The sequence below is a fragment of the Caretta caretta genome, chromosome 2, assembly GCF_965140235.1.
Source record: "Caretta caretta isolate rCarCar2 chromosome 2, rCarCar1.hap1, whole genome shotgun sequence".
NCBI classification, from domain to species: domain Eukaryota; kingdom Metazoa; phylum Chordata; order Testudines; family Cheloniidae; genus Caretta; species Caretta caretta.
In genome coordinates, this window is record NC_134207.1 from 66515134 (window position 1) to 66535174 (window position 20041).

A 20041-nucleotide genomic window follows, 5' to 3' on the forward strand; every position below is an offset into this window, starting at 1 on the left:
GGACACATAATATTACTTTTGTGGGAGTGAATATATATAATAAAACATATATACTGATCAGCCCTCTGAAACTTACAGACTAATTTGAACTGCAGCCATGTGCCAGCAAGTCTTCTGGATTTTTTCTGTTTCAAGAAGTGCAAATAAATTTAGCCAATACTCCCTTGATTTGATCTGCTGAATTTTCTTTCTTTGTTTCACAAAAACAGACAATTTTTTGAGCTAGTAATGCACACAAGTGATTTGACTATACAGTAAGCGAAGGCGCCTGTATAAAATGCACAAGAATTCGTCTGCTGTGTGACTCCAAAGACTTAAGTGGAGTCACATTTAAGGATGATATTTTTCCAATGGAGTTTAAAACTATTGTTTGAAATACTACAGAAATGTTTTCACATCTGATCTAAAATAATTTATAGATTACAGAAACAGATAGCTATGTTCCATTGTACTGTTGTTTCCAGTCCCCTCTAAGTTTGCTTGGATATCAGTTTGCTTTTGTTATCTTATTCAGATAAAGGACATTTTTTACCACAGGATACAGTGACTAATGTAGATTTTAGCTTTTCAATCTAAATGTAATTTGTTGATTTAATATTTAGTTCCATCTGTATTTATTCTGCATTACAAATAGAAAGTATGTTTCTGAGCATTACACTGAAAGATTGGAGATTTCACTAAAAATCCCCTCCCTGCCCAAATGTATTTTTATGAACTATATAAACATTTTTGGGCTTTGTATACATTAAAGAGTGTTTTCATTGATTAACTACTTTAATTACCATTGATTCTCGGTGTGAGTGCATAATCTTATGGCACAGCCTGAGTAACAATTGTTAACAGCTGACTGATCAATTAACCATTTCAGTATTCATTACACTAAAAGAGAAAACTGATTACAGTTTGTAAGTTGATATGGCAGATTTAGGTTAAACTGCAAGTTACATAATTTAAGAATAATAGAAATTTCAGTTTTATTTTCTTTTTATGAAATATATGGGAAATCTTGATTTTTTTAGCTTCATTACTGTACGTGTATGTAAAAATGCTCAAATCATCACATTGACATTAGGGCACACAGTGGGTGAATATTTAACATGGGGAGCGCTCGCTTGCTTGGTCCTCTCAACATATGTGTTAACTTTTATGAAAGGGTCAGGCCAGATGGCTACAAGAGAGTGCTAGAAGGCAGATATATTAGCCCCAGGTTAAGTAGGTCCCTTTTCCCTGGGTAAGGTAACAGGGAAGGTTCCAGAACAATCAGGAACTTTTTGGAAACAATTACAGTAGACAGGCTGATTAGAACACCTGCAGCCAATCAAGAAGCTGCCAGAATCAATTAAGACAGGCAGGCTAATCAGGGCACCTGGGTTTTTTAAAAAAGGAGCTCACTTCAGCTTGTGGTGTGCATGCGAGGAGCTGGGAGCAAGAGGTGCAAGAAGCTAAGAGTGAGAAGGCGTACTGTTGGAAGACTGGGAAGTACAAGCATTATCAGACATCAGGAGGAAGGTCCTGTGGTGAGGATAAAGAAGGTGTTGGGAGGAGGCTATGGGGAAGTAGCCCAGGGAGTTGTAGCTGTCACACAGCTGTTACAGAAGCCACTGTAGACAGCTGCAATCCACAGGGCCATGGGCTGGAACCCAGAGTAGAGGGCGGGCCTGGGTTCCCCCCACCCCCCAACTCCCTACTTGATACCGGAGGAGTTGAAGTGGACTGTGGTTCCACCAGAGAGGAAGGTCTCTGGCCTGTTCCCCGATCCACTAGGTGGATCAGCAGAGACTGCAGGGATTGTTCTTCTTCCTTTCCCCATGCTGGCCAGTGATGAGGCTAACTGAGTGAACGGCAGATTTGAGCCATGAAAGTGGCCAAACTGAAGGCTGCTGTGAATCTCTGAGGCGAGCAAATCCGCCAATAAATGCAGGACCCACCAAGGCAGAGGAGGAACTTTGTCATACTTTATTAGTTTACCTCTCTTTTCAAGCCAGACATCAGATTAGTGTTTCTGTTGAAGTAAATTTAAGGCTCATAAAAATTGACAGACATGGAAAGCGAATCCCTCTACGTATCCACAGAACCAGGTGGCAACAGTGAAACAAACTTTCACGAACTGCCTCACTCATGGGCTTCAGCCACCCTGTTCTGGAGTGACCACTTGTAGAATTTAGAGCATAATTCAGCTCCATGCCCATTCAGTCCTTCGCTCCTCTGCTAAGACATACAGCAGGTGCCATCTGGGATAGTGATTTTTGTGATACGAAGGTCTCTCTTTTCAAGGAACTTTTCTGGGCAGGGACTTTGTCCATTTCTGCAGCAGAAAACACCTGCTGATTGGGGCCTGATTTGACTAAGGTCTTCGGCTGGTAGTACAATACTACTACTAACAATAATGGAGGCCAAGTTTACACTACGGGGACTGTAGCAGCGTAGCTACAGTGCCATACCTATGCTAACATAACCCCATAGAGTAGAGGCAGACTACAGTGACAGAAGAGAGCGACAGTAGCTAGGTTTTAGGATTTAGCTGCATCTAAAATGGGGATTAGGTCAGCATAGCTGCGTTGACAGAGTTGTGGATTTTTCACCCCCTTGAAAACTGTAGCTATGTCAGTCTAAGTTTAAGTGTATGGCAGCCTGAGACCACCAACTCATTTCACATAGGCCACTGAAGAGGCATTATATAGCAGTAAATTTTAGCTTTTACTGACCTGGAGCTGAAAATATCTATAGTCCATTAGCAGTCTCTTTATCCATATATTTCTTTTTTTACATGAGTTCTATAATTATGTTAATACATTGCCAAAATATTACCTTACAGTTCCTAATTTTGTGGTAGTTGCTCGGAAGCAAGATTTTAGTATGTAACTATAAATGTTTTTCCATTTAAAATAGCAATGTCTTTACTTTGTAATAAAATTTAGACATTGGAAAACTATCAGTAGATGGAATCTTAAAGTAACCCTTCTTTTCTTGTACTCATTTTACAACTTTAAACCTCTTACTTAGGCTGTTTTGTACTCCAGAAATACCCTCTCCTTGTAACAAATTCCTGATATACAGAAAATATATTTGTACAGTAAAACTGTGCTTGTTAAACTTAAACCAGATTTATTTCAACAGAACAAATCTTTCTTTTAAAACAAACAAAAAGATTTTTTAGTTTGCAAGGTAAATAATTCATGTACTGGCTTATCTGTCTACATTTTAGCCTGAAATGACTGTACTGCAATAAAAACTTTATCTGCCATGTTGGGGAAATGCGGGAGGGGTGCCGTTAAATAAAAAATTTCGGTTAACTAAGAGGATGGGAGTTTGGGTGTGGGAGGGGGCTCGGGCCTGGGGGTTGAGGCATGGGAGGGGGTGCGAGGCATGTGCTCTGAGAGAGAGTTTGGGTATGGGAGGGGACTCAGGACTGGGGTTTTGGTGTGCTGGATCTGGGCAGGGTTCACCTCAGGCCGCGGTCCCTGGCCAATGGAAGCTGCGGAGCCAGCACTTGTGGCCATTCCTCCTCCTAGAAGCAGCAGGAACATGTCGTCATTTGTGGGGAAACCCCTGAGGTGAGTGCCGTCTGGATCCAGCACCCCCAAATGCCAGTTCCTAGAGCTTTCTGGTTGGTAGAGCTCCAGATAACACAACTTTTTAGTATACTATGAAAATAGGGCTAAATCCTGGGAAAGAGCTCACTTTTATACAACTCTGAGTCCTGTTTGCTTAGTTTCCCATTGAAGTCAGTGGGCCTGATTCTGTTCATACAGTGGTGTAAATCTGGGAAACGCCAGTCAATTCAATGGCACGGCATTGGTGTAAAACTGGTGTGCGAGGAGAATCAGGTCCAATAAGACTACTAATGCAAATAAGTGGTTCTCAAAATGAATATAGGTTGAGAATCAGACCCACACTGTGTAATAGAACCATGCATTCAGAATATTTCACAGAAAAGATTCATAGATGAAAGACTCCTTTTAGGATTAGAGGGATAGGTTCCTGAATCTTAACACAGAGTAAAATTGCTCTGCAGTTAGCTGTCAGCTCATGCTTCAAGGTATGAAGAGGAATGGCAGATACAACTAGTTGCTCCTCCTTGTGCTGTATTTGGACCAGTAGGTTCATGACATATACAAATTCACTGGGCATGTCTCCAGCCCATCACCATTTTCACTCCTGTCTTGACTGTTGCTTCCCCTGCCAGCACAACAGAAATACAGTGTTTTTGCTGCTGCAAAAGTCTTTTCAAGTTGCCTCATAATTAGTAAAATGAGATATCATTATATAATAGATCATATAATTGAGTAATATCAAATAATACTATATATTATCAAAGGAAAGGCCACATAGTTTCAGGTTTTGTCTATCGGAGTTTCTAATTCTAATTTGGTTTAAGTGTTACTGGTACCTTTGAAATGTGTATCTACTACAAGGCACACAATATGCACTCATTTAAAATCAGATACATTTCAAAGTAAGTAAGTGATATTGCAGTGCAACACAAAGCTTTTTTGTAAGTTGAAGTAAATGGTAAAGCAACCCAGTGTAAGACTAACAAAAAAAAATTTCAACAAATGTTTCTTAACTAATACAAAAGAGGTTTTGGACCTCTCTAGGTTCATCCAGCCAGAAAGGTTAGAAACTAGTGTTCGTTTTTGTTTTTTGTTCTTCCTATAGTGGACTTAATAAGAATGCTTTTAACAAAATATTTCAAAATATTCCTGTTTCTTGTTTTACCTTCTGAAAACATTATGGCTTAGATTATTTTTTAGCATGTGGCTATGTCCTTTTTCTGTGGATTAATTTATAATAAACATCATTTGAGGTTGTTATCAGTCTGCCTAAACTATTTGACCGAAATGAAGACAAGGTGGGGGAGGTGATTTATTGGACCAACTTCTGTTGCTGTGAGAGACAAGCATTTGAGTCGCAGAGAGCTCTTCTTCAGGTTGAAAGATTGTCTCTCACAGCAATAGAAGTTGGTCCAGTAAAAGATATTACCTCACCCAGCTTGTCTCTCTAATATCCTGGGACTGACATGGCTACAACTACACTACATACAAATAGTTTAGACAGACATTTTAAGCTCTTCTTAAATAGGGTTGCCAGTTTTATTTTGGCAAAATGGAATGGGCCGAGCTTTGACTTTATAACTTGCCCATTGGCATTTCCTAACCTTGGCAAGTAACAGAACCTGATTGCTCATTTAGACATCAAGGAGGTGAAATGCCCTCTCCAATGTTAGTACTCGGAAAACAAGGTGCAGCTATCAAATATTACATTTATTTTCTTTACACCTTCAAACCAGGCTTACATTGCTGTGGCTACAAGCATTGTGTAGAAATTATTTCAGAATTTAAAATTGACATTTTTTTTAGCAGGAGGAATTTGTGAAGAAACCTTTTTACCACTATTACACAAACTAAGTAAATAACAGAATAATAGTTAAATGTTCCAAAATAATCAAAAGAATTCTTCTTCAGAGTCTCTGTATAAGAAAGGAATATCTGAATGTATAGTTTTGTATAATTAACAATGACCTGGTAATCTGATTGGTTTACATTTGTGTGAAGTGTTAAGAAGGAAGATAACTTATTTAGGATGGTCCATCAAAAGTAAAAGAAAGAATAATAGGATGAAAAAGAGCAAAGGGAGATTTACCTTCTCTATACTTCTAGGGTGAAATTTGCAGCCTTGAGGGGTGGACACTTAAAGTGGATTTAAATCATCTTTGCACCCTTCTATGCCTAGCCTGCTCCAGGAGTTGGAGGGGAGTCCACCGAAAGTTAGAAAGACCTGGGAACCTGTCTAACTTATGGCAGCCTCTCTGCCCTGTTCCATGGGCCACAGCTGCCTGGAGTCTCCACAGCCTGACCAGCCCTGGCCAGCATGTTTCCAACACCAGGGCTTGAAAGGAGTCGTCGGAGGGCAGCATTACTGCTGACTTCCGCAGTGCCTCACCAAAGGAATCCTCCCTGGGCTGGAACCAGGGCTTTTAGGGCCCCTTTCCACCACTCTGGGCTTTTTTTCTTGGCAGAAGGGGCCATATTCTCTAACAATATTATATTGGAAGGGATATGGAATAATGTACTTGACTGGTCTTCTGTATCTATTTTCTATAATTCTATATCCTATGCCCAAATAACAAAATGAAATATGTAAGCTACTCTTTACTCCTGTTCTAGTAGCGCTTACGTATTTTCCAAGGATTGGTAGGCATAGAAATATTTTTTACGAAGGTATCCTCCTTGAGACAATCCCTAAATTGGGTCTCACTGGATACACTTTATGATGGATGGATGAAATATTGGCCAGTCTCTAAAAGCCAGGAAAGAGCATCAGGCTTAGAAGTACTTAATCAATTAAATTCTGTAACTCTCTCAAAAAAGATGGCTTTTCTCATCAGCATAGGAAGAACTAGGCCTCCTGATCCCCTTCAAATGTGGGGCTTCTGGCAACAATATAGATTTCATTTGGGTGAAAAAAATCCTCTGACTCTTGCATATGGAATGAAGATAGTTCTGTTGTCTCTTCTGGTGGTTCAGAATTGCCTTTCTGCATCTGGGAAGATGCACTTAAAAGCTACCTTTTCTAGGAAAAGTGGGACAGGCGGGCAATTGTGTATTTGCAGGAGAATGTAGTTGTAAGTTAACACAAGCAACTTTCACCTCTGCCAAATGTGTGTGATTGGCCATAAGCTACTTAAATTTTCAAATCTGTTAATTATTCACAGTTTTGGCATGAGTTGTTTTGCTGCACACAGTGAGTGGCTGTGATCCGATCCATCTTTCTTGATAGCTGTATGTAAATTAAAGAATTTTTGTCTTCTGAAGCATGAGTGTCTTGATATTTTTTCTTAGTTTTTACTCACAGTTGTTTATAATCCCTTGGAAGTTTGAAAAAATGAAATCTGTTAATTTAACCAGTTTTATTTTCTTATACTATATGTGTGAACTTGTTTGCTATCTAAGGGGTTGTTCATTAGTGCAGCTGGGTTAGCAATAGGGTCATGGAAACTAGAAGTGGGACTTTGTGTGTTTTGGGGGAAAAGTCACATATAAACAATTACATGGAGTTGGGAAACAGAAAAGAAAATATAATGGTTACCAACCACGGTTTTAGTACAAAAGTTAAATATTGTGGCATGAATCATTCACATAATAATTTCAGATCTCAATTATACCTAGGCACAGCTGACTTGAGTTAAATGTAGAGTTGGACCCCTTTCCTGATTTGCCTTGCTGTTTTCGATAGACCTATAATGTGGTAGAGTTCTGTTGGTGGCTGAGAAAATCACACGCGTCTAAGAGCTAAACTACTGATGCCTCAACAAAGAGCAACTGTATCTACAACCTTTCTTTAAAGGACATCTAAAAAGTATAACAATGTATATTGGACTGGACCTTGTGCCCTAGGACAAAGAAGATGGAGAACTGCCCTTAAAGAACAATTAAGGGGTTTCTCTTATGTCATGAGTATCCCCTGGTGGCAAAAAGCTGGTTCAGTGCCACCCACTGTCCCTGGTCCTTAGGTATACGGGTATTCTGGGGGTGTGACTACCGGGGTGAAGTTTGGACAGGATGTGGTACAGGGATCCTTGCCCAGCAGAGTGATCTTTAGAGCACTTGTCTAGCTGGCATAATTTAGAGCAGTCTTTTAGTTGTTCTGAGTTACATCAGAGGTGGTTTCAGCCTCCATCTGTGCCTGAATCAGTCCCTGTGGGTATTAACTTTGATCATCATAATCAAATTCTAATTTGGCTAATTATATTCTACCTACCTAAAATTCTCCTTAGTAGTTTTAACTGAATAAAGTATTAATCACTTCTTGTACTAAATTGTTTTCAGTAATGCTATGCATATTAAATTAATAATAATAATAAAATAATAATAAAAGACCAGTACATTATCCTGACATCCTTACGAAATAAAAACTCCAATTGACTAAATTGGGAGTTTTGCCTGAAAAAGATAGGAGTAAAGTCTTCAGGATTGGGCTATATAGTCTGTAAAATGGTTTGGAACCCTCCTGGAAGAAAATAACTTACATTTATAAAAACCTATCATTACTAATTTATTCAAATTTTAAATTTTGTTTTAAAGAGCAGTAGTACTAGCCTTTCAGGAAACAGATCATATCAACAGACCTGATTGAAATTAAATACTAATTAAGGTTACAGTTAATTCTTTTTTTAGTTAAATCTGCAATATGATTATTCCTTTTAAAAATATTCCAATTCATGTTTTGCAGCAGGTCACAGAAAGAGATACAGTTTAAATTCCTTTAAAAGTCATCCACACTTCACTCTTAACTAGCAGCGGTTTACTTACAGAGGACTTTTCCCTGTGGCATACTTTTCTTAACAACGTACCTCTTTCAGCACATCTAGTTATAGTTTTTCTAAGGAAAAAGCCATAATGGCTAAACTAAGTAGGTAGATATGCTCATTCAAGGGGTCTCAGCTAACAAATGAAAGTGGAGAGCAAACATGAGAATCCTATTGGTGTAAAAGCCACCCAGTTTCTCTCACAGGCTTCAGATAGAGTTTATGGAATTGCTGTTGAGTCTGAGACTGGAAATGCAAAAGCCATCATCCTGGGAGATTTCAAAAGTTATGTGGATAATGAATTTGACATGTGGGCTCAGGATGTCTTATATTATGTGAAAACCATGGTGTCCTCTCAGGTCTTCTCTGGATCCAGCCACTCATCTGGACACATCCAGCCTAGGTATAGAGTTCAAGGGTGTGGCATCTACTCTTATTATCATTTCTTAAAAAGTCAGAGTTTCCCATCCTCCCTTCTGGAAAATGGATCTACCAGCATGAAGGTCTCATGGACCCTAGTAAGTGTTCAAAATGCCTGGACAGTGACAGTAAACATCACCCCAACCACAGACTCAGTTTGTGGACAATCCAATTCAACATTACAAGTGTTTACTCTTCACAATACTGGCTCCCAATCACCACCTCCTGCTGCGCACCTCCATAGTGTATGGATGTGTTGTGCCAGATGAAGGCGGGGAACAGCAGATCAAGTGACACAAGAGCTACCAACAGTACAAGAAACTCCTACAAGCCTATGTTAGCTCTCTGAAGGAAACCAAGAGATCCTTGTCCTCTGCCATAGAATCTATGAAATAGAGACCACTGGAACTATCACATACATAGATTCATAAATTTTAAGGCCAGAAGGGACCATTGTGATCATCTAGTCTGAAAGCATTCAGGGCTGTTCATGCTACCACATCTGAGATGGATTCAAGTCCCTTCTGAGTGTTGAAGGCTGAGAACAACATTGACCAAATCATCAGCAACTCACTCTGAAAAGTGAATTTAGAAGTCATCCTGAAGCATGCAAAAAAATAAATAAAAATTAAAAAGTACAGCTGCTTTTTGTTACTCAAAAAGCCACAGATTGCAAAACTCTGTCATCTTATTTCCAATATAATCTTCCTGTGAAAAGTCATGGAGAACAAATTATTGGTGAACATGGTTTCCACCAGATCTGGCTACATAATTGACATGGTGCTGGCTGTACAAATTGCAGACCCCCTCATGGCCAGAGGGGTTGACCTCCATGTTTATACTTATAGATCTGTCAGTGGGCTTTGAAATACTTGACTACCAGGTGCTAGTGACCTGCCTGCACCATGTAGCATGTGTCAACAGCCAGCAAGCTGGTTCTACTCCTCCCCTTCAGACACATCTAAAGCATTGTGGTAGGCAAATGTTCTTCCACCACAAGAACTCTCACATATGGAGTTCCAAATTGTTAATCTTTTTTCCCTTCCTTTGTAAACATCTACATCAGATCAGAGGAATCAGGATGCATGGACTAAAATGCTAATAGCGTAATGATGACATTCAGCTGTGTGTCATTCAAATCAAGAGCAGACCGTTCAGTCACCAAGATGTCTTAAAGTAAAAGGCACCTGGATAAAAGGCTGGTTACACAAGTTGAACACAGTTCAGAGTGGAGGCAGGTAGGAAGTTCATACCATTTCAAACAACTGGAATAGTTCTTGACTAGCCCATCAAGGACATATCCCCACTGATTGTCAAAGTGGTGCACAGGCTTAGCTTTACAGACAAGCTAAGTAGCCCTCTAACGGCCTGGAGTACTGATCACTCACAACCCCACTTGAAGGCAATGGGAACTGCAGATACTTAGCACTTCCTAAAATTAGGCCCTAGATATGCAAGTAGCAACAGTGACCAGAATATTCCTGCCTACATTTTGCAAAGAAACTGACTACCCTCCTGGATACTGATATTTGTTCTTTAGTGGCTTATTATGTTCATGCCAGGCATATATTCCACTTAACTCTCTAGATGCTTAACTCCATACCTCTTCTCATGTTCATAAGCTCAATTCAAATAGTGTCTCAAACATTTCTAGCAGCAACAAAGTTCCGGTTGTAAAATCCAAATGAGAGTTTTGCCTTCAATAAATAAATAAATTGCAGAATTCAGTATGATGGAGAGCCAGAAACTCCTGAGGTCTAGTCCCAGCTCTGCCAAAGTATATGTAGCCTTGGGTAGATTGCTTAAAATCTGTTTCTCTGTATCCCCATCAGATAATTATCTGGGGTTAATCCTGATTCCCTGGCCCTGATGCAAGTTCTTTATTTGCAATTAACACTGGCTGAAGTGATCCCCTATGCTGTTCTGTTTGCCAGGGAATGCTGGAGAATAGCTCTTCCAAACTACCCCAGAATGGCCCCATGCACAGGAAGGTATTGGGTGGCTGTAGAGCTGGCTACACCAGTTTATCCCTCCAGGAGATTCCCCTACAACAGTAGAATCTCCACTTCCCTTTTTCAGGCTGCTCTAAATCCCCTCTGCACCATTGTAATTTAACCTGCTATGAGAGTGGAGCTGCCGGTTAGCTACTTTTTAATTAAAAAAGCTAGGTTGCAAAGTATTCACAAACAATTATTTTTAGCTTTCAAAAGCATTTTCTTTTAAAGTAAATTCTTGACATTTTACAAAGTGATGCCATTTCCCTTCTTGTAGTCACATATTAAGGAGAGTAGATTTAAACAAGAAAACAGGGTAAAATACCACAGTTTTAATCAATCAGATATATGATTGCATTAGGACCTTTATAAAAAGTTAGTAATTTGTATAGTTAGTTCAACATTTATGCACTAACTTTTTAAACATATGGTATTATAAAACATTTGAGGTAAATGTTTTGATCTAATATGACTCATTGCTATTGTTTCACGTGAAATACTTTTTTTTTTCATAATGAAGTCAGGGTCTGATATCTCTGTCACATGGGTTTTGACTACAGTTACCTAGGAACACTAGAGAAATTCTAAACATAAGAAAGATGAACTTCGACCTTTTTTGCAGCAGATGGAACATTTTGTGAGTAATTGGTCATGTGTAAATGTTAACTTGTTTGCCTTTCTTAGTAACTAACAAATGAACAGCATATGCCTTTATTTTTCAGTTTTACAAAGGCTGGGGATAGATTTTATTAAAAATATGTTCTCCGTGCGTTATGCAATAGTACATTAAATATTATGTTCATTAAAATGTGGTAAAACTTATTTGTATTGCCTTTGCAACAACTGCACAGCATGTTTTAAAAATTAATGTTAACAAACATTACTTATCTCTGTGGTTGTCAACATTTAATTAAGGAGGGCCTCTAAATTTTTGGATACCACTGTTTGGATATATGTAATAAAAGGTTCCAATTTAAATGCTGTGCAATTAGTTTGTATGAAAAAATGACTTTTGTAGACCCTACAATAGACAGTTTAGAGAAATAACTGTTCTGTGTTTAAATTGTGCTCCTTAGTATTTTAAACAGATGGCAATGGCTTTCCTCTTGATTATAACTTTGAGGCATGCTTTACTAAATGGAATCAGCGGGGTTCATTAAGGTCCCATTTGATGTATCAGTATTATAAAAATACCATGTTAATTATCCTCAAACGTTGCAAGTTACCTCCATTTTCCTGCAATCAGAAGATGAGAGAAACCCTGTGAAGCAAATTAGTCCTAATTGAAAGAGGACTGATTAATATTTAAATAAGGCATTGTGTGAGGGATTCTGCCATGAGAAAAATAGGCTGAACATCTGAATTAATTGCATAGCAGGTTAAATTAAATTTCATATAATGGGTTGGAAGATGAGTTGGCACAGTGCTTTAGCAGGGAGTACAATGGCTGAAATACCAGTCTTTTCTTTCACTCTTGGCTGGATTCCATTGAGGTCCTTGTAGCCCTTACCTCTTTGTTGTCTCTCTTTCAATGCAAACAAAGGTACTAACAGAAAATTGCAACCATGTTTTAAAAAAATGTTAATCCTTTTTGGGAGACAGCACCTGTCTACATTTTCTCCATTTCTCTTCCACCTTGGCTGTAAAATGGGAAACATTAGTATCTTATTTCTTGCCAGGTTTTATGAGGATTGATGTCATAAAATGCTAATGGCTGGAATATAGTTAGAATTGTGCTATAAGTGGGTTATCACTGTCTGACATTTTCACTGCACAGGAGCATACATGTGGAGCCTGTTTAAAGTGATTGGGTTACTTAAGGGTCCCTGTTAGGGATATTTAATCCAACATAAATTACTTATGCACTTTGTTAGTGTTCAAAGGATGAGTGTCACGTTGTACATGTTGGCAGTTTTCCAGTCAAGAGCTGTTAATTACTGTACAGCTAGTGAATACGTTTTGTGGCAATAGAAGCCAAAGGGGAAAAAACTGTATCTATATTCCATCTAACTCAAAATGAATAGATGAGAGTGCAGAGAAAAAAAGAGGCTGAAGTCTTTTTCACCCTTAGGAGTTACAATGCCATTTGTTTTCATTTTGAAAATAAAAACAAATGACAGTATGATACCCTGAGGGGGAAAGTACTTTAGCGCTAAAGAATCCCTGCCAAAAACAAGCTATTATCTATTTGTATGCTGATAAGAAAAAAAGTATGTTCTCCAAAGCTTTAATTCAGAACCTTACATCTTTATAAAGTTCAAGGTTTGCTAAGATACTGTTTTCATAGCATATTGAATATAAGTGATCACCAGGAAAATCATTAACTATGATACGTATTTCTTTAGGACATATAGTTTAGTGTGGTCAAATTGTCTTTACTGTCATTCTTACACCAGTAAAATAATATTCTTCCCAAAGCATGGGCAAGTATATATAGTTCTATGGCCCAACCTTGGGAACTAGCCACAAGAAATGACTTCGAGAACACATTTTTTATGTATAAGCTCATGGATTATATAACTGTGCTAGGGGAAAAAACGGATGATTCTGTTAGCAAAGTTACTGTCCAATGTACAAAAAAAGAGCCTATTATTCCCTTGATTTTTCCAAAATGGAAAAGAGGGTAGAATAAAGCTGAAAGTAATAATTTTATTTCACATTTTTATCGAAGTGTTGCTTATGCAGTTGTCCACAGGAAGTTCATAACTAGGATGTTCCATTTGCTTTCTATATTATTAAAAAAGCTAATGGCATTATAGTTATGTAAACATGCCATTCCTCAACTGTATCATTTATAAAGCTGTAGAAATGTTGGAGATCTAACCTTTAGATAGTAATCTGTCCTTCTGAGCTGTTGCTATCAACTGAAAAAAAAGTTTGCTCTTCTTTTGAATGGTTCTGTTAATGGAAGCTACACAATCATGTCTGACTATGGCTACAGAATTCCCTTTCCTTCTCAGAGTTCACCAGATCCTGGATTTGGTGACCTTCAATACATACAAAAATACCTACCTGTCCTCTGAGGCTTCTGTTGGTGATCTTAGTGTTTGTTTTATATTCTTGACATCATTAATATTTTTTGGTTATGTATAGCTTTAAAAATAAAAATAATTGAAACCTGCAAGTTGTGAACATAGCTAGTCTACATAAGCAGGGGGTTTTGTCACTGTCCTTCACCCTCCCTCAGCCCTGGTGTTAATTTATTACACTAATTTGTTGCACTTGGTGTTAATTTAGACTGCAGAACTTCAGGACAGGACAGGGATTTACTCTTCCTGTGTGCTCATACAGAATTTGGCATAATGGAGCCCCAATCTGATTGAGCCTCTAGAGGCTACAACAGTGAAAACAAATATTAATATGCTTTGTAATGTACTAATTACCAGATCCACAAAAGTACTTAGACTCCTAAACCCCAGATTTAGGCACCTAAATATGAGAGTTAGGTACCTAAATCCCAGGTTTGGCTCCCCGGTGATCTACAAAACTCCCTCTGAATCCTGAATTCACTCAGTACCTATGTTTTCAGGATAAAAGTTCCCTTGGCACCCAAGTTTCTGCCTCTTCACATCTGCACTGCTGCTGCCTCTAGGCATCAGGACTCCTCTCTCCTGCCCTAAGCCCCAGAGCTATTCACAAACCAGAGGAATGGGCATTCAGCCACTAAAGTGACCTGCAGGACCTGATCCAGTAGGCGTACTCAGAGGGTGCCTACCAGGATAGGTCCCATTCAGAATCTGGTTGAAGAAGGTGGTGATTTTCACCCTGTAATCAATCCAGTGGTTAGCACAGTTACCTGGAACCTAGGAGACCCATGTTCAATTCCCCCTTCTCAGAGTGGGGGGGGGGGAAGCATTTTCACTGTGGAAAAACAACAAAAGAGTGATTGGAGCAGGGAGACTGGACCCTGGGTCTTCCAATTCCCAAATGGGTGCCTTGTACCCATTGGGCTACAGAGTCATTCTCTCTTTCTCTCTCTTCTTCTCCCACTCTTCCCGCAATGAGTGTCCCGCTTAAATCATCATTGGGCCAGAAGGAAAGAAAGAGAGAGAGTCAGAATGACTTGGTAGCCAAGAATTCTGTATTGCAGTATTTCCTGTGGTTTTCTAGGTGCTTAAAAATTAGGTGCCACGACTCTAAGCATTGCAACACCTAAGTTCTTTTTTGGATCCAGGCCTTAGAGCCTAGCGTAGGTAAAATGAACAAATGTGAATAAATACATTGGAGTTCAGTTTGATTATAGAAAGCAGAATGGTCTTTTACGTTTTTCATTGTAGTGTGTGATGTTAAGATTCACATCTGCATATTAAAAATGTCAACATTTATATATAATGGAGTACAATCAAATTAAACAGATATAACAAATATCAGTAACTCATTAATTAAAGAAATTATACGAATAAGAATCACTGTTCCAAGTCATAGTTATGGATCATTTGGGTGAACATGAGTATTAAATTAACTTCCTTTATTTGTAATGTCAGCTGATTTGCTTTTCAAAATATTATTCTAAAGACATAATTGGGACATTTACATTACTGGCTTCTAATACAAAATCAATAGTGTCTGTAATTATCTTAAAATGACCTACTTTTACAAAGTGTTTATTGATATGTTGCAGAAATTAGTGGTTATAGATGCATAGATTTATGCTGATAATTTTTGTGCTTCCTGTAAATGAATGTTGCTTTAGAGAATCACTGATTGAGGTTGTTGGTAAGGCTGAAGTTCCTCAAATAGCATTTTCTGATGAAAACTTGTCTTGTCACTAGCAGTCTTGCTACTTATCATCCATCCCCTAATATTACCTTTCTGGTGAAGATTATTAGGTAGTCTTTGGTAAATCAACTATGATGTCTTCTGGGATCTCCAGATTGTTTCCTTCCCTTTCATTTAGTCTCAGGCCTGTCTATGCCATGGAGAATACACTGGACTTGTAGTAGCAGATGGTTGCGATTGGGATTTGGATGTGAGTGAGCTGTCTGAGACTCATCATTGACTGAGTGTTTGTGATCTATTCTTTCATAGCGGAACCTGACCACAATAATTCATTCCTTTTGGACTTTCAAATTAGATTATTACAATGCACTCTACTGGAGCTACCTTGCAAGACCACTAGGCAGATGCATCTGGTACAGACTGCCTTCTTGCTCGGTAGTATTAGCCACAGGGAACCTGTTACATCAGTTCTCCGTGAACTGTCCTGACCCTTTTATTTCTGGTGCAATTCAGGTTATTCATACTGATTTATAAAGAACTATGTGGCAGTCTCTGGCTACATCAGAGGACATTTCTGAAGACTTTTTTTGACTCGTCATGTTTATGCAGTGGATTAACACAGTAAGTAGCCTTTCTCTTCTGGTTTTCAAATAGAGATGGTTTTTAACTACAAAATTAAGATAAAGAAACATGAATTTGTCATAGACCCTGGGTGTGGGAGTGTTTGATCATGTTACTAAAACTAAGTCTGGATCAATCCAGTGCTAAAAACTAGCATTTATATTTTTAGATTTTTTTTTACGTTACATATTTTAACAAAAAGTCAAAGAATGCAAAACTTCAGGGGCCAAATCTTCACCCTGACTTATTTGACTGCTTTCCTTTGTCTCTGGAAATATGTAGTTGCTATTGCAGCAGGGTGTGATTTAAAGTCACTTTACCCCTTTCTCAACACGGACTACATGGAACACCCGCTCAGCCGGACATCTGAAACAAGGTTCTCCTAGTATCTTTAACTCACCCATATCTAGATATACAAGTTGGTTATATTTACTACCATAGTTAGTAATGAAAAAGAAAAATAATAAAATCCAGCAGATTTATCTGTGCTTTTTCAGTCATTTATATTTTTTAAATTAATGTTTGTATTTTTTACCCCACACCTAGCACTCCTCAAAGATTATTTACATGCAAATTTTACAGATATTTTTTTCCTTTCCTTTAGTTATTGGTGAGCTAAAGAGTCTTAATATGACTCAAACAGCTAAAGTGATTGTCTCTCAAACTTTCCAGAGACAGGGCTGAGACACAGCATGGAAAATTTCAGACTAAATGAGAAATTTTTGCAAAAGTTACAAGCATGTGAAAGCAGGGGCCTATAATGAAAGTTGCAGCATGTTTCACTCTTTGGAAATGAATGAATCACTTCATATATAATGAAAGCATGAATCACTTCATCCATCACAGAAGTATAGCAATCCTTTGGGTGAAATGTAGCAACTTATAATAATGAATACTACACAATGTTTTAGGACAGGAAAGGAAGAATACTTTAAACTGAAACTACAGGGAGTTATTACACAGGTAAGTAGTAATTCCCAAACTGGAATTTTGCTAACTCTTTGTTCCAAAGTATGTCATACCTAGACATGTGCAGATGGGTTGGTTTGCAAAAAATTAAAGAAGCCATTTCTTAAGGTTTCAGTTCACTCCTTGAATTTCTCTTAGAGTTTCAAGTTCAAATGAAACCAAAGCTCAAAGATAAAAATAGTCAGATTTGCCAAGCTTTTATCCGGTCTTGCATTGAAATACTGAAATATCACTGACCACAGATATGGTTTCCTTTCGAAGTAATAGATCCATGGGCTTCACCGTAGGCTTTGACAAAAAAAAATCACGAACCAGGGCTAAGCTGTTTATACTTAAACTCATTCCTCACCATCTATTTCCAGCCATTTATAATTTCAGAGAGAGCCTGTTTCACAATTACATCATTTTAAAAAAATCTAAAAGTGAGTTAAGGATAATGTGTAGTTTAAGTGGTGCAACATGTATCTCGTATTTCAGGCATGCACCTGGGAAAAATACTACCTATGAGGTACTGAATTTACTGATGCAGTTTGAATTTTTTCATGGCTCATAGGACTTCACACTATAACAAGGTTACAGGGTCTACCTTCTTTTTCGTGCCAGCAGACAAGAAAGCATCTGAACATATATGTTTCAACAGTCTTAAGAATTATGAACATTGCTCTTTTTAATGCATTTCAGAAGTTTTAGTATACAGTTTAAATATGACAGTCTTTTCAAAGCCTTGTGATATCTAGAGCAGATGTGCCAATCTGTCAGCTATAAACATGCAAGTTTTTCAGTGTCGGAATAGTGATCTATAATATATCAAGGAATATTTTGACTTTTATTTTCTATAGTATCTTCTTGTGACATTTTAATAATAGCAGCTTTTGTACCAAATTTCAGCTCCACTCTTGTGATGCCATTCTCCCAAATTTATAGATCTCTATATTTGCAGGGTATCCATGTTCGTTTTTCTGTGTGCTCCCAGAAATGGTAACAACTGGCTCAAAAATTGGTGGTTACTGTCAGAAACCACATCAGACCATACTTTACCATCCCAAACAGGTCAATACATAACAAATATTGAAATCCAAATTCATACTAACGTTAGCTGTTTTTCAATCTGTTTGTGTGGTCACTAGGCTACTTGTGTTTAGTAAACTCTTCAAATTATTCTTTACAAAAGTAATCATTTATGCAAGAGCATCAGTCACATAAACACAAACAGGTCCCTGTCTTTGGCCATCTTGTTGTTTAATATTGTGTAGATGAACTAATATGTATTATCAAATTACACTATGGGTCAGATTCTCATTTATTCTAAGACCTTTTACACCACACTGGCAGTGTAGAGTGGCCCAGAAGTGGTTGAAAATGTAATGATAGAAATATGTTACTGCACAAATCTTGGCAGCTGTGATTGGGGTAGGTGAATGGGTGCAAGAGGGTATCTGGGAGTGCAGGGATATATTGGTGGATGTGCAAGGTTCAAGTGGGCTGGTTCTGGATCATCTGGTGGTTCAACAATAGGTAGATGGGTCAGTTCTGGAGGTTAAGAAGTCCGGGGGCAGCTAGCTCCTGGGTAGGGGTGTCTGGGACTATTGTTCAGCCTCTTGCTGTTTGCCACTGTTGCCTTCTCCTTCCCCACTCAGATCCAGCAAGAGAATCAGAGAAAAGGTAAGGATAGAGGCCTCCTGTCTGCCTGCAGAGAGGCATCAAAGAAGCCCCAGAGTCCAGGAGAGGCTGTTGCAGGCCCATCTCTGCAGCCCAGCTAGATGCATGAGAATGCAAATGAGTGAGCGTCATGCTAGATGTGTGAGACTTAGCCCAGCATAACTCCAGAGTATCTCCATTAAAACTAGTGGAATCACACAGGTGTAAAACTGGCGTAAGTGATAGCAGATCCAATCCTGATATATCTATGTCATGAGTCTGTGGTGAAGAGTGGAGGAATCATCATTACAAACTCTTGAAACAATCCAATACTCCCCTTCTTAGACAAGCTGTTAAGCCACAACGTAAAAATAACCTGTGGGAACATAAATCAAAACAATCTTAAGATGATTGTGGACTGGGCATCGTTTCTTGCCTGTATTATCGGGGTTGGGTGATGGATCTGGACTGGGTGAGACTTTTTGGTTTGGAGTTTTACTATAAAATGATGGATGTATGAGAGACCATTGCAAAGTTCTACTCTGGGAGAGTTTTCTAATAAAGATATGCTATATGGTATTTTATATTTCTGACCTGCATTTTCCATTGTCTCCTCTTCTCTACTGAGGGTTGAGTAGTAACCTGTGGTATCATTTTTTTGAGGCTGCGACTAGTCCTCAGATGCTAAGATGGCTGAGCTTCGGACATGGAATGCAATAAGTGGGAAGGCTTGCATGAACTAAAACTTGTTAAACAGTGTATATAATTAATTGAGTAACAGTATGGCTCGATGAAGTCTTGGGTAACACCGTCTTATGCTAACATAGCCCAAGATTTAGGGCCCCTGGCGACAGGAAAGGAGCTATACTGCATGTGTTCCTCGAACCCCCAACTCTGCTTGAGTGTCCCAAGCTGCTCCCCAGATGAGCAGTGGCAGCTGGAGAGTCATGTTGCCAGGGTAGCAAGAGCTGATTCAAGACTTCCCTCAGGCTGTCGTGGCTGCTAATGCTTCTATGGTGCATCAGTCACCCCCTTTAAAAATCTCCTACTTTGTCAGGCCGTGTCTACACTAGAGAGCTTAGAGCAGCACAGCTGTACCGATGCAGCTGCACCGCTGTAAGATCTAGTTGCTCTATGCTGACGGGAGAGAGCTTTTTCTGCCAGCATAGTGCCGTGCACACCGGTGCTTATACCAGTTTAACTTATGTTGCTTGGGGGTTGGAATATTCACATCCTTGAGCGACCTAAGTTTTGCCGACATAAGTGGTAGTATAGACATAGTCTCAGAAGCCAACACAACCTGCCCTCCTCCAGTTTTGAACAGAACCTCCCTCCCTCCCTGGATGGGGATAAACCAAGGCTATATCACTTA

The 20041-nt window shown here is 38.7% G+C and overlaps 1 protein-coding gene across 5 annotated transcripts in view; it reads left to right on the top strand.

The window, feature by feature from the left end:
* The window catches only part of TOX (thymocyte selection associated high mobility group box), a 276879-nt gene that overhangs the window by 56419 nt on the left and 200419 nt on the right, over positions 1 to 20041 (top strand). Inside the window, exon 2 of one of the 5 annotated variants that reach the window (XM_048840747.2) lies at positions 15955 to 16062. The exons of the other annotated variants lie outside the window; for them this stretch is intronic. Within the exon in view, the coding sequence (XP_048696704.1) occupies positions 16039 to 16062 (24 nt within the window). The 5' untranslated portion in view covers positions 15955 to 16038. The remainder of the gene's footprint in view (positions 1 to 15954; positions 16063 to 20041) is intronic. 5 annotated transcript variants of the gene reach the window in all.